General features: G+C 40.5%; 1 protein-coding gene across 1 annotated transcript in view; it reads left to right on the top strand.

Moving 5' to 3' along the window:
• Positions 1-5,005: 5,005 nt before the first annotated feature.
• The window catches only part of LOC310940390 (seizure protein 6 homolog), a gene marked incomplete at both ends in the record, with an annotated part of 63,663 nt that continues 52,142 nt past the window's right edge, over positions 5,006-16,526 (top strand). The window contains 3 exons of the mRNA XM_083905342.1: positions 5,006-5,063; positions 10,827-11,567; positions 12,929-13,050. Of these exons, the coding sequence (XP_083761468.1) occupies positions 5,006-5,063; positions 10,827-11,567; positions 12,929-13,050 (921 nt within the window). The remainder of the gene's footprint in view (positions 5,064-10,826; positions 11,568-12,928; positions 13,051-16,526) is intronic.

The raw sequence follows: 16,526 nt of genomic DNA, 5'->3' as shown, positions 1-16,526 counted from the left end.
GAGAGACTGCTCTTTAGCCTCATTATCAAGTCTTTGCCACCTACTGCAATACATTAAAGCCTGCTGACAACACGAACAAAAGAAGTTTGCATTATCACAAAGTAATACATGAACAAAAGAAAAAAACACTTTTCAAATGGCCTCTGCTGTCTGGTGAAGAAAATAGAGACTTCCCTGAGTATGAAATGCCTTTGATTCAGTGTAGCAGCTCCCTAATGAGATCCACAGTACTGAAGTGGACGTATAAGCTTGTCAGCCTACAGCATGTACACTCATGGTTGAAAATCATCATGTGTCGTCCTCTAGCAGCTGTGTTCCTTGAGCTGATGCAGTTGTTATGGGGGCTGGGAAATCACTTTGAGAAGGGACGGAGAGCATACCATCAATCAAGAGGCTTGTAAATTCAACACTAATGTCTGTTCTGTCAGGGCGAGAGCCAGATGCTCAACCTGCACCTTCCGAGGAGACATAACGTGAATGTACTCGGGTTTACATTATATATTATTTGCTTATATACCCTGAACAGTAAACCATTGTTGGTTTTATGTTTTCTATGTTATTCACAAAAGTAAACCATCAATTTTGTATTTTGCGCATGAACCATATTGCATTTATCTAAAACACTTTTTGGATTTTTCCTGACAAAATAAATCTGTGATTTTTTTTCTTAATTAAGTTTTTTTTATATAGGTAAATGCTTCTGTATAAAATAAACATTTAGGGAGAGAAAAACATATTTTGAGTACAAAATGTTTATTTTTCCAATCTTTCTACTTCACAGCGACTGTAAAAGAACGTGGATTTCTCACGTCGCAATCCGCTGCAGATTTCAAGTTGTAGGTCTCGTTTCACCCGCAGCTCTCTAATTGACTCCACCATGGAGTAAATGAGAAGAAAATGAAAAGATAAATTACTCTAATGGAAGGAAATGGAGTGTGAAGAGAGACATTCCTCCCAGTATTTTTTTTTCTTTTTTTTTGGATGCAGCACAATGGTAAATTGAAATACAACAAGGATCCCAGCCTCTATATGAGACAGATTTGGCCATGATTACAGAAATTATGTAATTTGAGTGCTCCACCAAGACGTACACTCATCACCTTATTCTTTGTAGAAAGACAAAAATAAACACAAAACAGATTAATCAAAAAATTTAAACAGGAAGTTGAAACAATGGTGGGTACAAATTGATTCAGCTAACACAATTGTATTGCCAATTAAACTACTTTCAAAAACCACATAATTCCAATTTGTCTACAGTTGACCTGGTAACCTGGCTTTGCAGCTTAAGTGCTTTATAGTAGATTTCATGCAAATAGAGGCACTGCTGGGTATCTCTGTTTTTGTAGTGCTTCAGCTTAAAGGTCAGGTCCAATGCGTTTCCCCAGCACCATTAAGAGACAGTTTGTTTAAAGCCCATCTGAAGGACGAGGCTCGATGAAGCGGAACACGGGCCGACCACATTAAATGAAAGGGAAAAAAAACTTTTGGTTCCGCTCGATGAAGTCAAAGGGCAGATGGAGGATATGAGTGCTCGTCTGTGCTCTCACCTTAATATGTTGTCATTTTCAGGAGTGGAAACCGACAGCTTTGACATTGGCGTCTTGTGAATGCACTTAGTGGTGTGCATAGACATTGCATGCGCAAAAAAAGGATCCTCCTCTGGAGAGATTGATTAAGCCTCATTCAGTATTTACCATTGTTTAGATTATTTACATGCTAGTTGAAAGTCCACTTGTTAGGATAACATGTTACTGAGCTTGACAGAAAGCTCTTGTGCTCATTAATTGCCAGTCAAACGCCAGTCGGAGCCTGGTGTAGACCAAAATGTAGATAATGAACAAGCTGAGAGGAGATTATTCCAGAGAGAGTTGGTGTCTTCCTGCATCTGATGAAATATGTAAGACAGATACATCTGGAGGACTGATCTTCAGAATTGGCTGTGTACATGCCTGCTGTTATGTATTGGCCTAGAATATTCAAATAATTTCCTTCACCTTAAACCTTTGGTTTCACATGAATAGTGTAAATTGTACTTAAACGGACAGTTTGTAAACTGTATCATTTACTGGTGAAGCTGAATATCCCTCACCTCACTCTTCTCTTCTAAGTGTTTTGGAGAAACTAAAGTTTGCTATTCTGACCATATTCTTCTGTGTGAATGAAACAATTAGGACGTACTGTTTTTGTACAGTACTGTTTGTTTATCGAAAGCCGTTGCTCACTGATTTTAATACCCTTCATTTGTTTCCTGCGACTTTTTCTTTTATGAGATTGATTTCCACTTTCATGCACCTGTCACACCCCAAAACCAAATTAAATTATCAATTCATTAAGTTGGATAATGGAATCATTTATCATATGTCACCGCCACTTTTTTTTTTCCCCCAGTCGCCGTTCCTCATTTCTTCATGCAAACGAGCGTAGAATTTGCCTGCGCTGAATAAAGAAACACTGCAAATGTCACTAACAGGAAATTTTCACCTTAGGTGCTGAAGTGAATTCATGAGCACAGCGAGGTTCCCGGAAGGAGTCGTGTAGAGTCATCTGAAGGCTTCGTATCCGAGCCCAGAGGAAGCATGTTATTGATTCGCTTGTCTAGTGGCTCTCTGTAATAATAAGGAAATAAAGCCCCTGGATATAAGGAGATTGATGTCAATCAGCAGCCTGCCTCAAGTGTGGCTTGTCCCATCTTATTAGTGCTCCATCCATGCACTGAGTGTTCACTGATGACTGCATTGATATGCAAGTGAAGAGAGGAGGCTGTCTGTAGCGATCCTGAGGAGGATTCCCCTGTGATTGCCTTGTCTGTCGCCTCTCTGCGCTGAGAGATTTTAATGGATCCGTGGAAGGAAAAAAAAAAGAATGAAAATCAGAGTGAACTGTGAGCTTTTAACTCCACAGGAATGTCCATGCAATCAGAGTGACTGGACGCCATTTATTACGAAGGGGTCAGTAGGGATGAGCGGTAGGTGTGCAAACATGCTTCATGAGTTATGAAGCCTTGTGCAAACGCTTTGATTAGAGAAAGTAAATGGAGCAGACGTCACAATACCCTGTCCATTCACTTACTTTGTCTTGCTTTTTAAAGATTTGGTTAAAGCACTTTTTTCTTAATCTGGCAGGGTGTTCAGTATAGTTTCTTAAAGGATTATGAATAGAAATCTTAAAAGCATGTATTACATTCCACCATATCTATCATATTTCACCATATACATATATATATATATATATATATATATAGGACCAATTTCTTATTTAAGGTCCTTGAGGTCCCAAAGAAATTACACTTTTACCATGTCTTTTACCAAAGGCAACCCCCATGTAAAACATGGCAGAGGATCCTCAACAGATCTGTGACTGGGTGAGCAGGACATCTACGCTCGGTAGGAAAATTACAGACCCATGCTAGAATTTAGCAGCTCAGCACTGCTGCCATCATGCACTACATGTGCATCCAGTGTAATAACGTTTTGGAACACAAAAGGTTTGACTAAGTTGACCAAATCACTGAAAATTCAATGACATTGGTAATCAGCGATTCAATTGGGATTAACTCGTGCAGCTTGTATTTGGTGAACATGTCATCCATTAAAAACAGACTCGCTCACATCAATTTCAATCATGACAAATTGTCAGTGTATGAACAATGATTTTCCGCCATGTTCTATATTTTCAGTATCTGGTAGAAGGCAGACCCACAAGCAACCAATCAGATTTGGGGGGGTTATACAAATTCTATTGCAGCCTCTGGCAAGAGGACACAATGCTTTATGAATATTTGCAAATGTTGCCTCTTTGTCATGTGCTTCAAATGTTGTATAGTGTGTTTTATGAAGGCTATACATTAACCCAGCTTAGATGCATTTTCAAGATGTTATAAGAGATGCTCACTATCTTGTCCTTATTTCAGTTATGTGTTCAGTCACATAAAGGATATTAAGTCATATATGGTTGCCACTTTATGACAGAGATTGTGCTTAATTTTTGTCTTATTTAGTTTTTTGTATTTATTGATTCATATTACATGTACATTTGATAAATGGCATTCAGAGTTCAGGTCTTTTTTTTAGCTCTATTCTAAGAGCAAGCCCTCAATGAAAAGGCTGAGACACGAGAGAAGAGAACTGTATATGTCAGCAGGACATGCTCATCTGTAATCACCACAGTGAAGTCTCCAACCTGTACACATTGATCCTGTATCGATCTCAGGATGAGAAACTCGGGTTTAAACCAGTTCTCCATTCTCACTGCCCACTTTCACTGGATATTGTGACGATGGAGCTGCATCTGAATAGTCAGAACCTGACCAACAGTGATTAAGACACAGAGGCTGATGGAGATGAGATAATATTCAGTGAAAAGTGGTTCATTCCTGTGTGTGTATATTTAAGACCCGTCTTTGTGGGCAGCCACATATCCTTTAATCATTATGAAGATCTCTGTTTACACTCTTTATTCGCCCCGGTAGTGAGATATGTCAAATATGTTTCGCTTGCCTTGATAGCGCAGCTTTGGCTGCTCTTGTTGTGACAGAATAAGGCTACAAGGAAATGATTCTCCTCCATCTTGGAACATCAAAAGGTCTTTGAATTGCTTCTGTCGCCATGAGAGATAAATGCAGACGTTGTCGCGGCCGCAAGTAAAATGTAAAAACCATGTGTCAACTCTGTCAGCCTGTGAGACGCTTTGTAGCAAAAACGGTTTACTCTTCTTCACGAAGAGCCTGATCAAACTTTTATTAGCATGCTGAATGCCCGTAAAAAAAAAAAAAGTGCTCCGCATCAGCAAAATGCTACAATATCTTGCAGTTGCTTTCAAAGTTTTACCAGCAAAGCGTCTTTTCCCTATGTCGCAGCTAATGTTCGCATTTATTCAGACACCAGCTTCATGCTATGATGTACAAGCTTCCTGCTACACTGAACATTTCACTTGTCATCACTTAATAATAGTCAAAATAATGTGCAAGGCTTATAAATTTAGTCATTGGTGTTAAAGCATCGATATGTCGGTTCTGCCTGACATGGTTCTGTTGAAGAAAACACGCTACACAACCAAGCCATGTAAAAAAATGAACTTCATACTGTGTTATAGGTTTCCCTGCAAATATCGCTGACAGGTTAAAAATGTTTGATTGTTGACATAAACACAAACAAACTTCTTCTATACAGCTGCACTCTCCATGTGCAGCTCTCCTCCTGCTTCAGTTACGACTGCCAAGACCAAGAGAGATTGATTAAACAGCTCACCTTAGTGGAGCTGATCAACTCACCCGGTGCTGCTCCTCCTGCAGCTCTGAGCTGTCTCTCTCTCTCTCCTATAGCTGACTGTCAAATCCACACACACCTCTAAAATTACTGAGTGATTAAAGGGCCCATATTATGCAAAATCAACTTTTAATAATTTTAATACTTATATTTGGGACTGAGGTTCTTTCAGTCGGCAAAGTATGAAAAAATCTGACTCACTCATCTTTTTGTGGTCCTCCTCAGTCTAAGTTCAGGAGAAAAAACATGTGGTGTTGACTTCCGCGCTCCATGGGACGTCACAATGCGATAAATCCTTGGAATTGTCGTCTCGTGGAGCTCCACTTTGTCCGTAAAAAACATGCGAGATTGCTGGCGAGGGCAATGGCATCCGAAAACCGGAAGTCCGCGAAAAGTTATATTCTAGGCTCCACAGTGCAGCACAGAGTTCTACACAAACTTCCAGCCTCAGAGGATTTATCTGTCCAGTGGATACATACAGGGCTGTTTTGGCAGGGTGATTGAACTGCTGTGGTGTTTCATCCTTATGGTATTTTGACCAAAGCATGTCACAGACATGTTCATTTGGACACCAGGGAACTAGGTTAACTTGGAGAAATAGGGTATAATATGAGACCTTTTACTTATCATTTGGTAACTACTGATTTATTATCATTAAGTAATCATCGCCTAATAATGTCATTTGATTACTATGCACCAATCTTTAACCAAAGATTGATTCATACTTTTCTGCATTTAATACAGCTACTGTTCATGTATGTATACATTAAACTTCATGCAAGTATGCAGGAGAAAATGGATGCAACTCTCTGTGGACAGGGAACGTGGGAAAGTGTGGAGAGGTTTTAATGAAGTGTTAATGATTAGTTAATCATTTACTTTACTTTAAAATAGCAGTTTAAATGGTGATAGATCTGTATTCATACAGTGATTTTCTACTCTTGATCACCTCTCAACGCTGCTTTACACAACAGCATTTTGCCTTTCACACACAGTCACTCACACAGTCAGTCATACAGCACATTTTCTATCGCAATATCTTTTATACCCGTTTACATGCTGCTGGCACAGCCACTAGGAGCCATGTGGGGTTTTCAAACCCACAAAGATGACTCGCTACCACTGACTTTTTTCATTATCATTTTGCACCTACTTTTGTAGTTTGCATCTTTGATTACATTGTACCAAACATGATTGGTGCCATATGTAAGAATGTGGCCAAAAACGGTTACTACATTCAAATTCAGAATACAGAGGTCTTTTACGTTTTTGTTTTTTGACGTTACTGGCAACCCGTGGTTGCTCGGCAGCTGAGACTCTACTGACTGCAATGATTGGTAGACGGCGGTAGGTGGCGCCAAAACATGATTTCAAAACATAAACATGATTTGCAGTCCGCAAAAGATTTTTTTTTAATGCAAATATTTTTTCTGTACTGTTGTTGTTGGTGAGTTCAGTTTGTTATATGAACATTATTCCTGAGTCTCTGTGACATATTAGGAGGATTTTATGGCCAGTTGCTTTAGATTTATTACATAATGCACCTTTAAACATGGCGAGACTAATGTGTTATAGTTTGTTCAGTAGATTACATATATTTGCCAAATATGCTTAACATGTAGTTCAGGGACAATTTAATGTTTGGTGGCCTTTTAATAAATGTTGCTGTAATTCCTGCAACAAACTCCTTTTTAAATGTCAGAGCGAGGAAGCAGATAGTCTGTACTACTAGGTAGCCTTTGTCTTATTTTGTGGGTTTTTTTCTTGTATTTTGAGTCTGTTTTGCACTGTTTTGTCACACTGTTCCCACCTGCTTACCAAACCAACATGATTCAAGGACAGAGGTTCAGGTGCAGCGTGGGTATGAAAGAGCCTCCATTCTGCCTGTCAAAGCCAGTGACCCATTAAAATGACTTTGATGGGCACCTTTAAAATGTTATCTAGAGATACACAAAAGCTGAATTGTGTTGCAGGCCCGTGAACTGTCATGCAGAATGGTATAATTCTGACACAGGCGATTTTCACTTTTTAAAGATTATTTGAACATTTCTATGAAGTGTCAAAACCAATTTTGCCTTGAAAAGCATTTGAGAGTAACGGCAACTTTGATACGCGACCATATTTGACTTGACTTGTACACAAACACTGTATTACCCGCCTCCAAAGGCCATTTTAAATTAACCTTACAGTTGGTTTGATCTCCAGCTGAGGCTCCTTCATCTACTTGGAGCGCTGTAGCTAATAGAAACACTCACCGTGATAATATCTCACTCATTTGCTGCCTGTGTCAACAACATCCTTTCATCTGCGAGCATGAAAAGTGCGCTGGCAGCCTCTCTGCCTCATTAAGGCAGACTGTCACCCAGAATGCAAGCTAATTAAGGTGTCAAAGCGAGATGGCATTGTTTTATGTCGACATATTGTATGCACGCAGACACATAAGAGGATTATGTGAACTCAACCCTTTCACTATTTATTTTGCAATTATTTATGTCATACTTGGAAGCACATAAAATGATTTTAGGTTAATTTTTTTCTCCCTTGAAGTGATTAATTAGTCATGCGCTGTCCAGATGCACAGAGAAAAGATGAGCAGGGATTTGTTGGAAGAGTATGAATCTGTGTATCATTTTTTTTTCTTTCCATACTCCAAAAAAAAGGTTTCATTTTTAATATTATTATTATCAAATCAAATCCAATAACCACATCATATGCTACTTTTGATGTATTTGAAGTATGAAAAACATGCTTTTGTTTTGTTTTCCATTTAAGATTAAAGAAAGAGAGCTGAAAGTCACATTAAGTTCTGAAAAGAACTTCAACACTCAGCCAAACCAGCTGATAAAATGTCAAAACCCCATCAAATCACCTTCCACAAATTGTATAAATTAGGCAAAAAAAGAAAGATTTGGTCATTTCAGCAGAACTGTCCATTTAAAGTCATCTTTTGTCATTTAAAATTCAATTGTTAAGATTAATTTATCGGATTTCCCCAAAACAACTATATGTATGGTGAACGTAGCAGATAATGGGGTTAGAAGAGTAGCCCTGGACTCACAGAGCAATAATTCTAAACACTGAAGTGATTTTATTGTCCTCCCTGTCCTTCTGGAGCTGTAAAAGACGTGGGAATTCGAGATTAGGGTGAAATTAGACTGATTTGGGTTAGAGGCTGTTTCTCGATGGGGAAAAACTCAGTCTCTCTGTTTAATTGATCGACAGTGTCAACATCAAACCACCAGAGAGAGTCAGAAAGTCATCGCAGAAAGCACATTTTCTTTTGGCTTTATCTGAAAAAGAAAAATGCCACATGGGACTTTGATATTTGCTTGTCCCTGCAAATGTCTTCTGTGATTTTTTTCATTATTTCATAATAACAACTGGAAGGTTGTGGGCCCGATTCCCGACTCTGCTAGTCTACATTTCGATGTGTCCCTGGGCAAGACACTTAACCCCACATTGCCCCTGACAGCTGTGCCAGCAGTGTGTGAATGGGTATGAAAGATGTGTACGAATGTGTGAATGTGTGAGTGAATGGCAAAATACTGTAGTGTAAAGCAGCTTTGAGGGGTCATAGAAAAACACTATATAAATATTATAGACCATATTTCTGTGATGTAAACTGCTACTAACTACTCAGGGTGGTCTTAGATAATTTATTTTTATGGGAACACTCATTTTGATCTTTTAATTGTAGTCATTCCATGAGTGTAATTTAATCTTCCACTATACATGTTCATGACAATTGATCAGACTTTCTTGTAGGATTAATAAGTGAAGAGCATTTCCTGTGGGAATTTGATCAATTCCTGCCTTGTGTTTGAACGAGGTGCGTGTCTTGGTGACTAAAACAACACAGAGAATTAAAACAGTAGCCCATATGGGAGGACGCCGAAGAAAAATGTGCTTTTAAACCCCTTCATCCCACAAGTAACTAGTCTATTTCGTGTGTCTCGGCTGTTAGACTTCACTGCCTGTGGGGTGTTATTGTGGAATTTGTCTTTGATAATACACCTGCTGTTTGAAAGCTGCCACTGACCAGATTTCCAGAGCCCTTAACAGAATGTCTTTTCATGACACTTCAACAAACTGTTCACCAAAACATGTCAAGATTATACATACAGTATTTAGTACATATAAAGAGGTGTACTACAAGGATTATATTCAAGATGACACTATAGTGGGTTTGTCCATGTGGGGGTCCATAATTTGCCCATTTTCACCCCGCTAGCCTGGAAAAGTTATGGGAAACCCCTTTGGGCAAACATGGGAAACCTGCTTGGGACCCTTATTGTCAGCAGAAATATAACCCTTATGGGTGCCCACGTTGAAATGCTGTTTGGGAAATAACTTGTATTGTGACATGGCTTGTATTTAGTGCTGGACACAAGTTTAATGCACGTTAACGTTAGCATTTCCATAACGACTGACTGGGAACAGACGCACGTGACGTCATGTTTACGTGCCGCGACACCGGAGTCCGGAGTCGCAGCGCTACAAATAACCAGCGTACCTGTGTACTGCGTATGTGTGCCTCTGTTTTGACTCATTTTAACAATCCCTAAACATGACGTCACGCACGTCTTTTTCCGGTCAGTCGTCATGGAAACGCGTCATGCGTTAACGTTGACGCCGTTAACCGCCGCTTATCGCGTTAGCACTACTTGCATTACATTTCTGTCAATATGTCTTGCATTTCTTCGCCAAATAAATCCAATGTCAAAGTCAGCCCTGTACGCTTGTGCCATTAGTAAGCCGCCTGCCAAGTTGGAAGACTGTCATGTGACCCAATGAACAGCTATATCACTCACAAACTGACATTTCTTTTGTCATGCATTTATCGATTGCATTATGCATATATTAAGTCCAATTGCAGGCAAAAAGGACATTTTAAATTGATATGTATTACAGATTGTACAATTAAATCTTTGGTGCTTGGACTCAGTGGGGGAAATATTAACAAAGGCATCTGGTCTGAGCAGCAATTAGGTAACTCCCACCACTACACACTGATGGTGATGATGGTTAATGATGGATGAAGAATGATGGGTGTAATGGTACTGTAGAGACCGGATGGTGTTGGGGCATGGTTACAGCAGTACGAACGGACTAAAACAGCAAGAGAACAACACTTCTAAAGATAGGAGCAAGATTATAGGTTGCTATATGCCAGTGACCAGACAAGACCAGTTAATGAACAGCCGATCATTCAAATAACAGGAAATGACAACAGTGCCCATGCATATTATGTGAGAGGAGATAAAGATATAATTGAACATTATTACCACAACTAAAGTACTGTAACGCATTTTAAGGTGGTTCAAACAAAGTTTGTTTAACTTATGTTAATGCAATTTAAATTCAGGTCATAATGGACATTTCACTATTATTTTCACTATTATCACCATCGCAAGGTCTTCCTCATTGAATGTCCGTCATTAGCTCCATGGCTGGCAGTGTTGAGACTTCCTGCTGTTGTGTACTGTATCTTCAGTTTATAGTTTACTGAATTGAAATATACTCAGCATAACCACAATATCTTGACTCTGTTTCTTCTAGGGCTGAACAATGGTATCAGTAAGAGAACTCTGGATCCAGACTTTTTCACACACTCGCCAACACAGGACACGGAGAGTGAAGCCCACCTGGTCACCACTGCCTCACCAGTGAACATCCCCAACCATCGGCCTGTTCTCAAGGGGCTCCTGCTTCATGAGCATCTCCTTACGAGGGACTTCCAGGGGGACCAGCATTTTTTTAGGACGGATGACTCTGTGGCTGCATACCCCACCATGCCCGGCTCCATGTCTGCCTTGGAAGCAGAAGACCCTGCCACTCAGCTGGTTCCTCATGAAGATGCACCAGCCTTCTCAGAGATTGCCTCAACTGCTACTGTGGCTGCCACATCTTCGCTCACCACATATTCTCCCACACCACCTAAACCACCCATGTCTGTCCCACAAACAAAGTCCACTAAGGAGAGGACCATGGAGGCAGACATGGCGGTGCCAACAACACACTCTCTCACCACTCCAGTGGCTCCAAATAACAGAGGTTCAGGCAGTGAATACAACCAATCCTCACAGAGAACTTGGCCTCAAAGTGGGCGAGAGCTCTCCATCGGCACCACACTCGCATCCTTCACAATGAGGACAGGAAACGGGGACGCTAGGGAAACACCACTGAAACCTAAAACCAACCCTGATCATCCACTGCCCAAGCAAACACGAGAAGAAGGTACCAGCAGAACGTCCACAACGGTGACCACAACTACCACCATCACCATTACACAAACATCAGGTAGTCATCCACACTCATGTTTTCACTGATTATGAAATATTTATGTAAAGGACAGAGCAGAGGAGCAAGAGTAAACAGGAATTTTATTTTGAATAAACACTTTTCTAATGGACCCCCCACAATTAAAAGAAAAAATACAATGCCTCTTTAAGTGGTCAACATCCTTTAATTATACTCAAGGTAACAAGTAAAATGCTTGAACAAAGCAAGACCCAAAGCCTTTGGGGTTTATTGGCAGTTGGCATCTTTTGTGTTGCATCACTGCAACCGTCCAGGTTGGCCGTCCATGTGTTTCACAGTCAAATTAGAATTAGAAAATCAAATATACACTACATTTTCTCCTTTGTGTCTCTACATTTGATAGTGTTGTTGGCCACTCCTCTCCACTGCAGTCCTCTATACATTATCCTCCTTTCACTCTCATATTTATTGAATTTGCTAATAATATGTTTCTCACACACTCACATGCACACACACACTTACTCCTAACACAAATTGCATAATCCACTTGAATGTTTATTCCGTCTGCTATGTCCAGTTCTCATCTGGCTTATAATGACTTGTTCCTGCCTGCTCAAAAAAATAAGTATATGTAATATGTAAACAAAAAGCAAAACTAACTTAACCCAAAGTCTTTACAAAACATTGGTTTAGTCCAGTTTGCTGGCAGTTTGCCTCCTGTTTAAAGCATTGTACTTTGGTGTTATGGACATGGGTTTGACTCCCATCTTTTAGATACTATTTTTCCTTATCCTGGAACACTTGTGCATGGTTGAGTTGAAAAATACTGGTGTGCTAAAAATTGACCTACGGGTCGAATTCAAGAGTTGGCCAAAGTGACCCATAGTTACTTTTCTTTTAGACAGGTTGAATGAGTGTGTTTTGAAGCAACCTCACCATCTGTGGCCTGGGCCAAGGCAGAATAATGTTCAAGTCACTTGAAAATAAATGATAGCAGCAATACAATCCCTTTTTTTTCCCAGTGTAAATTTAAAGTTGTTTCCCATAATATTTAACACATCCTTTCCAGAGGACGAGAACATTAAACACCCAGGTCACCAGCATCACTGCTGTTCATTTCACATGCTGCACACAGCCATTCGACTCTCCATCGGGGATAACAAAGTTGCTCATGTGTCAAAAACAATCTGATTTTTCAATGATGTGTCCTTCCCGTCCTTTCCACTGCCCACCAAGGGCTGAAGGCTCAGATGAGCAGTGTTAGCGGGGAAATTTGCTGACATAGTTAGAAGGGTACAGGGACAACAGAGACACAGGTGAGTCTTCATAAAGTTCATTAATATGAGGAACAAGGGGAATCACTGTTTTGTTTTTTGTGTTTTTATCACTGTCTTCTACAGAGCCATGCAGTCTGAATTTCACTGACCCAGAGGGAAACATTGAAATCATGCAGCAACTCGACTCTGGAATTGAGTGCAACTACTTAGTGACTGTTTATCTGGGATATGGCATCGAGGTTCAGGTGAGTGCTCTTAAAGCTGGTAGATAATACTACTATAAAACTATAAATACCATTTCTGTTAATATATCGTCCTCATTTTTTTTGTCAATTTGGCTTTTTTTGGCCTGCACACATACATTAAACACTATCACTACGGATAAACACGTAGCCTACTGAAAATATTATGCAGATATAGGTCAGCAATACACACAGTGCACATAGGATTTGTGTCTCAGACCAGGCAAACATTTTAATTGCAAGGTTTAATATCGTTTCAGCTCTTTTTGCTCCATTAATTTGACCAGTTACCAGTTACAATGGTGTATCGATTAAAATCTGCTGTGTTTATCCATACAAAAATGTGGGACTGTGCCAAAACATTAACGTTGTGAGGCATTAAACAAACATAAGTAGCTGAAAGATGCTATAAATCAGTGATTTTAACCTTGCACCCTTTAACAATGAATTGTGCTCTCTGGTATTCATTTATTTTTTTTAAATATATAAACTGCAGAGGAGTACTGGCATATTTCCAGTCCTCCGTTTTGTGCGTTTATGTGTAGGTCTACTTTTTCCCGATTCTTTCTAAAGTCGAGGGTTAGTATGAAGTGTGAGGGCTCATGCCTCATGCGTTAAAAATAAACTGTATATAAAATACAAAATGTCAGGTGTTTTTTCAACAGCACCTGATGTGAATTTTTGATCACATTAATCTGCTACGGTGCAGGGTGTACGCCATCATTCGCCCTATGTCAGCTTTGATTTTCACCAGCGCCCCATGGCCCCCAAATGAATCTCCCTTTAAAAGAAGATCCATGCTACATAATTACTCATATTATGAGTGGACACCAGTGTGATTGACCGCTAGTATTGCCCAATAGGAGCCAAGTGAATTTTGCATAACGTAAATATTGTGCCGGCCGAATCTTATGGATGATATCACTACAGGTTTCCAAGTGGCTGGATTTTAACCACTCCCTCCTCTAAAGGGGAAGGGGTAAAAATGTCTTGGCTGATACAGTCTTTGCTGTTCTTGTGTGAGTTTCTGGAAACAGACAGGCAGCAAATTGCTGAGTTGAGGAGGTGGATGGACACCAGTGACAGGGTTTTTCTCAGGTTGATTGTTTGCTTGTTCACAAAAGGTTACAAAAATTAACTGTGTGTGTTCTCTGGCATTTGCAATTCTTCAAATGCCTCATTTACCACTGGAGACTTTAAAATGTGTGAGCTTTGTCTTGCAGCCTCTGCAGGGCTAAGATAAGTCTTGGCAGAGTATTATGTTTGAGAGGGCCTTTTTGTCCGAAAGCTACCACGCTGGGTAACTTAAGTAAATCTTGAACCACTTATGAGCACAGGCATACTCACGGGCACTTGTATGCGTATACGCATGCACATTTAAATGTTGCCACTTTTGAGTGTCAGCTCTTAACTTGCATGAAGTTTCTTTTGAGACTTTAGAAACTACAAGACCATAAATGGAAGACATATAGGCTTTTTTATCCTCAAACATCTACCAGGCTTGATAAAGGAGCAGGAGGGAGCCATGTGTGTCTCAGCACTACAATGTGAACAGATGGGACTCGCTGTCTCTCTCCCTCCTACTGCTAAACTGTTAATGATCTGATGGCAAACTATAAAGACAACTTCTTGGCACAGCACAAGAGAATGAGGAGCCACAGTGTCTCCTCTTGGCAAAGACATAAAACCAGCTGACGATACAAGGATACAATTGAGGTCAAGTATTTGTCATACCTTCTCATCAGCTGCATGTGAAGCTCCTCTGCCTGGAGGCTATCCAGGTCTCAGGGTTTTAAAGGAGATCACAAAGTAGACTGTAACAGCGTGTGTGTGTGTGTGTGTGTGAATGCGTGCAGGTGCAGAAAATATTATTCAGAACAAGCTTTACATCACACGCACACATACATACACACATATACACATATACTATGTGTATATGTGTGTATGTATATAATTAAGTTATTTGAATGAGTTTTTCTGCTAGGAAGGCTACATAGGTTCAACAACACACTTGAAATGGAATGGTGACACCGGATTTCCACCACTTTCGGTTGTGTCTGCGGGTCCGGTGCGATAGGTTTCACTTAAAGTTGATGTGTGTATGTCGACTAACTGCGGAATGTCTGCATGCCTACTCTGGATTAGCTCCGGCGATCCGGAGCCCTCCGCAGCAGATAGAAAAATTAAATTTTTGACAGATGCCGGAGCACGGCGCAGCAGTTCAGCACAGAACAGATCTTACAGCTAACCCTGGATTTCCACTGGACGCGGAACGGCCGCGGCGCGGTCGCCGTTGCAAATCGCTTCCATTCTAATCAATGAGAGCATTCCCACCGGCCGCGCTGCGGCGCGTCTCAGCAGCGGCCCAGAAGCGGCTCGCCGCGCCGCAGCGCTATCGATAGGAATCAGTTCTATTTTTTCCGTTGCCGCTGCTGAACCTCGTAAATTTCAACGAAGCAGATCGCACAAGACAGGAAGTCCAACACAGAATCAAGGTAAAATATTTCCGCCCCCCTTTCAAAATAAAACACAATACGCAGGTCATATAGCCTGTCACAACTTCACATCAACATTACGTCGTGACCGGTGCTGCCAGGTCAACAGTCGATTAATCAGAGCGTCTCGGAGAGTCATAATGTACGACGAGAGACTGATTGTTGAAGTGGAGAAACATAAAATCATTTATGACACCAGATCAACAGTTCTTCCACGTAGGAGAATGAAAAGAAGCTGTGTTGTTGTTTACTTAATACACACAGTCTATCGCTGGATCTCGCGAACTCGCGTCCGTTCGAGATTATCGCGCGATCTTCCGTGAATACCGCCGGCTCCCAAGGCTCCGCGACGCTGCCTTAACGCGCCCGGTGGGGATTGACGCTGGGCAGAGGACGAAGCAGAACCGCGCCGCTGCCGTTCCGCGGCCGTTCCGTGTCCAGTGGAAATCCGGGTAAGCTTAGCTAAACTGTTTACTCAGCAGATCTGTTTGATACTTAGCTATGGTGTAGATATACTTCCACACACTTTTTAGATGCTTTGGTGTCATCATTTGCAGTTCAGGAGGACAACATATCACAATCTAATTTTTCTGATGAGCCAAGAAGGCATTCAAAAGATCAAGCTACACTCACAGCGACCTCTACTGGACCACTGTAAGATTTGAACTTGAATGATTTGTTGTCATGTTTTATTTTTTTTTTTTTTTGCTGAAAAAGTGCCTTTACAGCACTTAAGATCCTGTGAATTATCACCAATTGCATTCATTGTAAATCACCATGTGACATCACCCAGCAAATCACATCAGTGTATTAAGAAGTGGAGCCAGTGAGTGAGACACACATGGAGAGACAAAGGGAGGAAGAACAGACAAACATTAGAGAAAAGCAAAAAAATAAAAAATAAAAAAAGCAACTTGACATGACCTGGAACCTGAAGAAAAAGTAGACATCACAAATAGAGATTGAAGCAGTACATTATACTGG

Source organism: Microchirus variegatus (assembly GCF_963457635.1).
Source record: "Microchirus variegatus genome assembly, chromosome: 2".
Lineage (NCBI taxonomy): Eukaryota > Metazoa > Chordata > Actinopteri > Pleuronectiformes > Soleidae > Microchirus > Microchirus variegatus.
The sequence above is the reverse complement of the archived record's forward strand: the minus strand, read 5'-3'. Positions and strand labels throughout refer to the sequence as shown.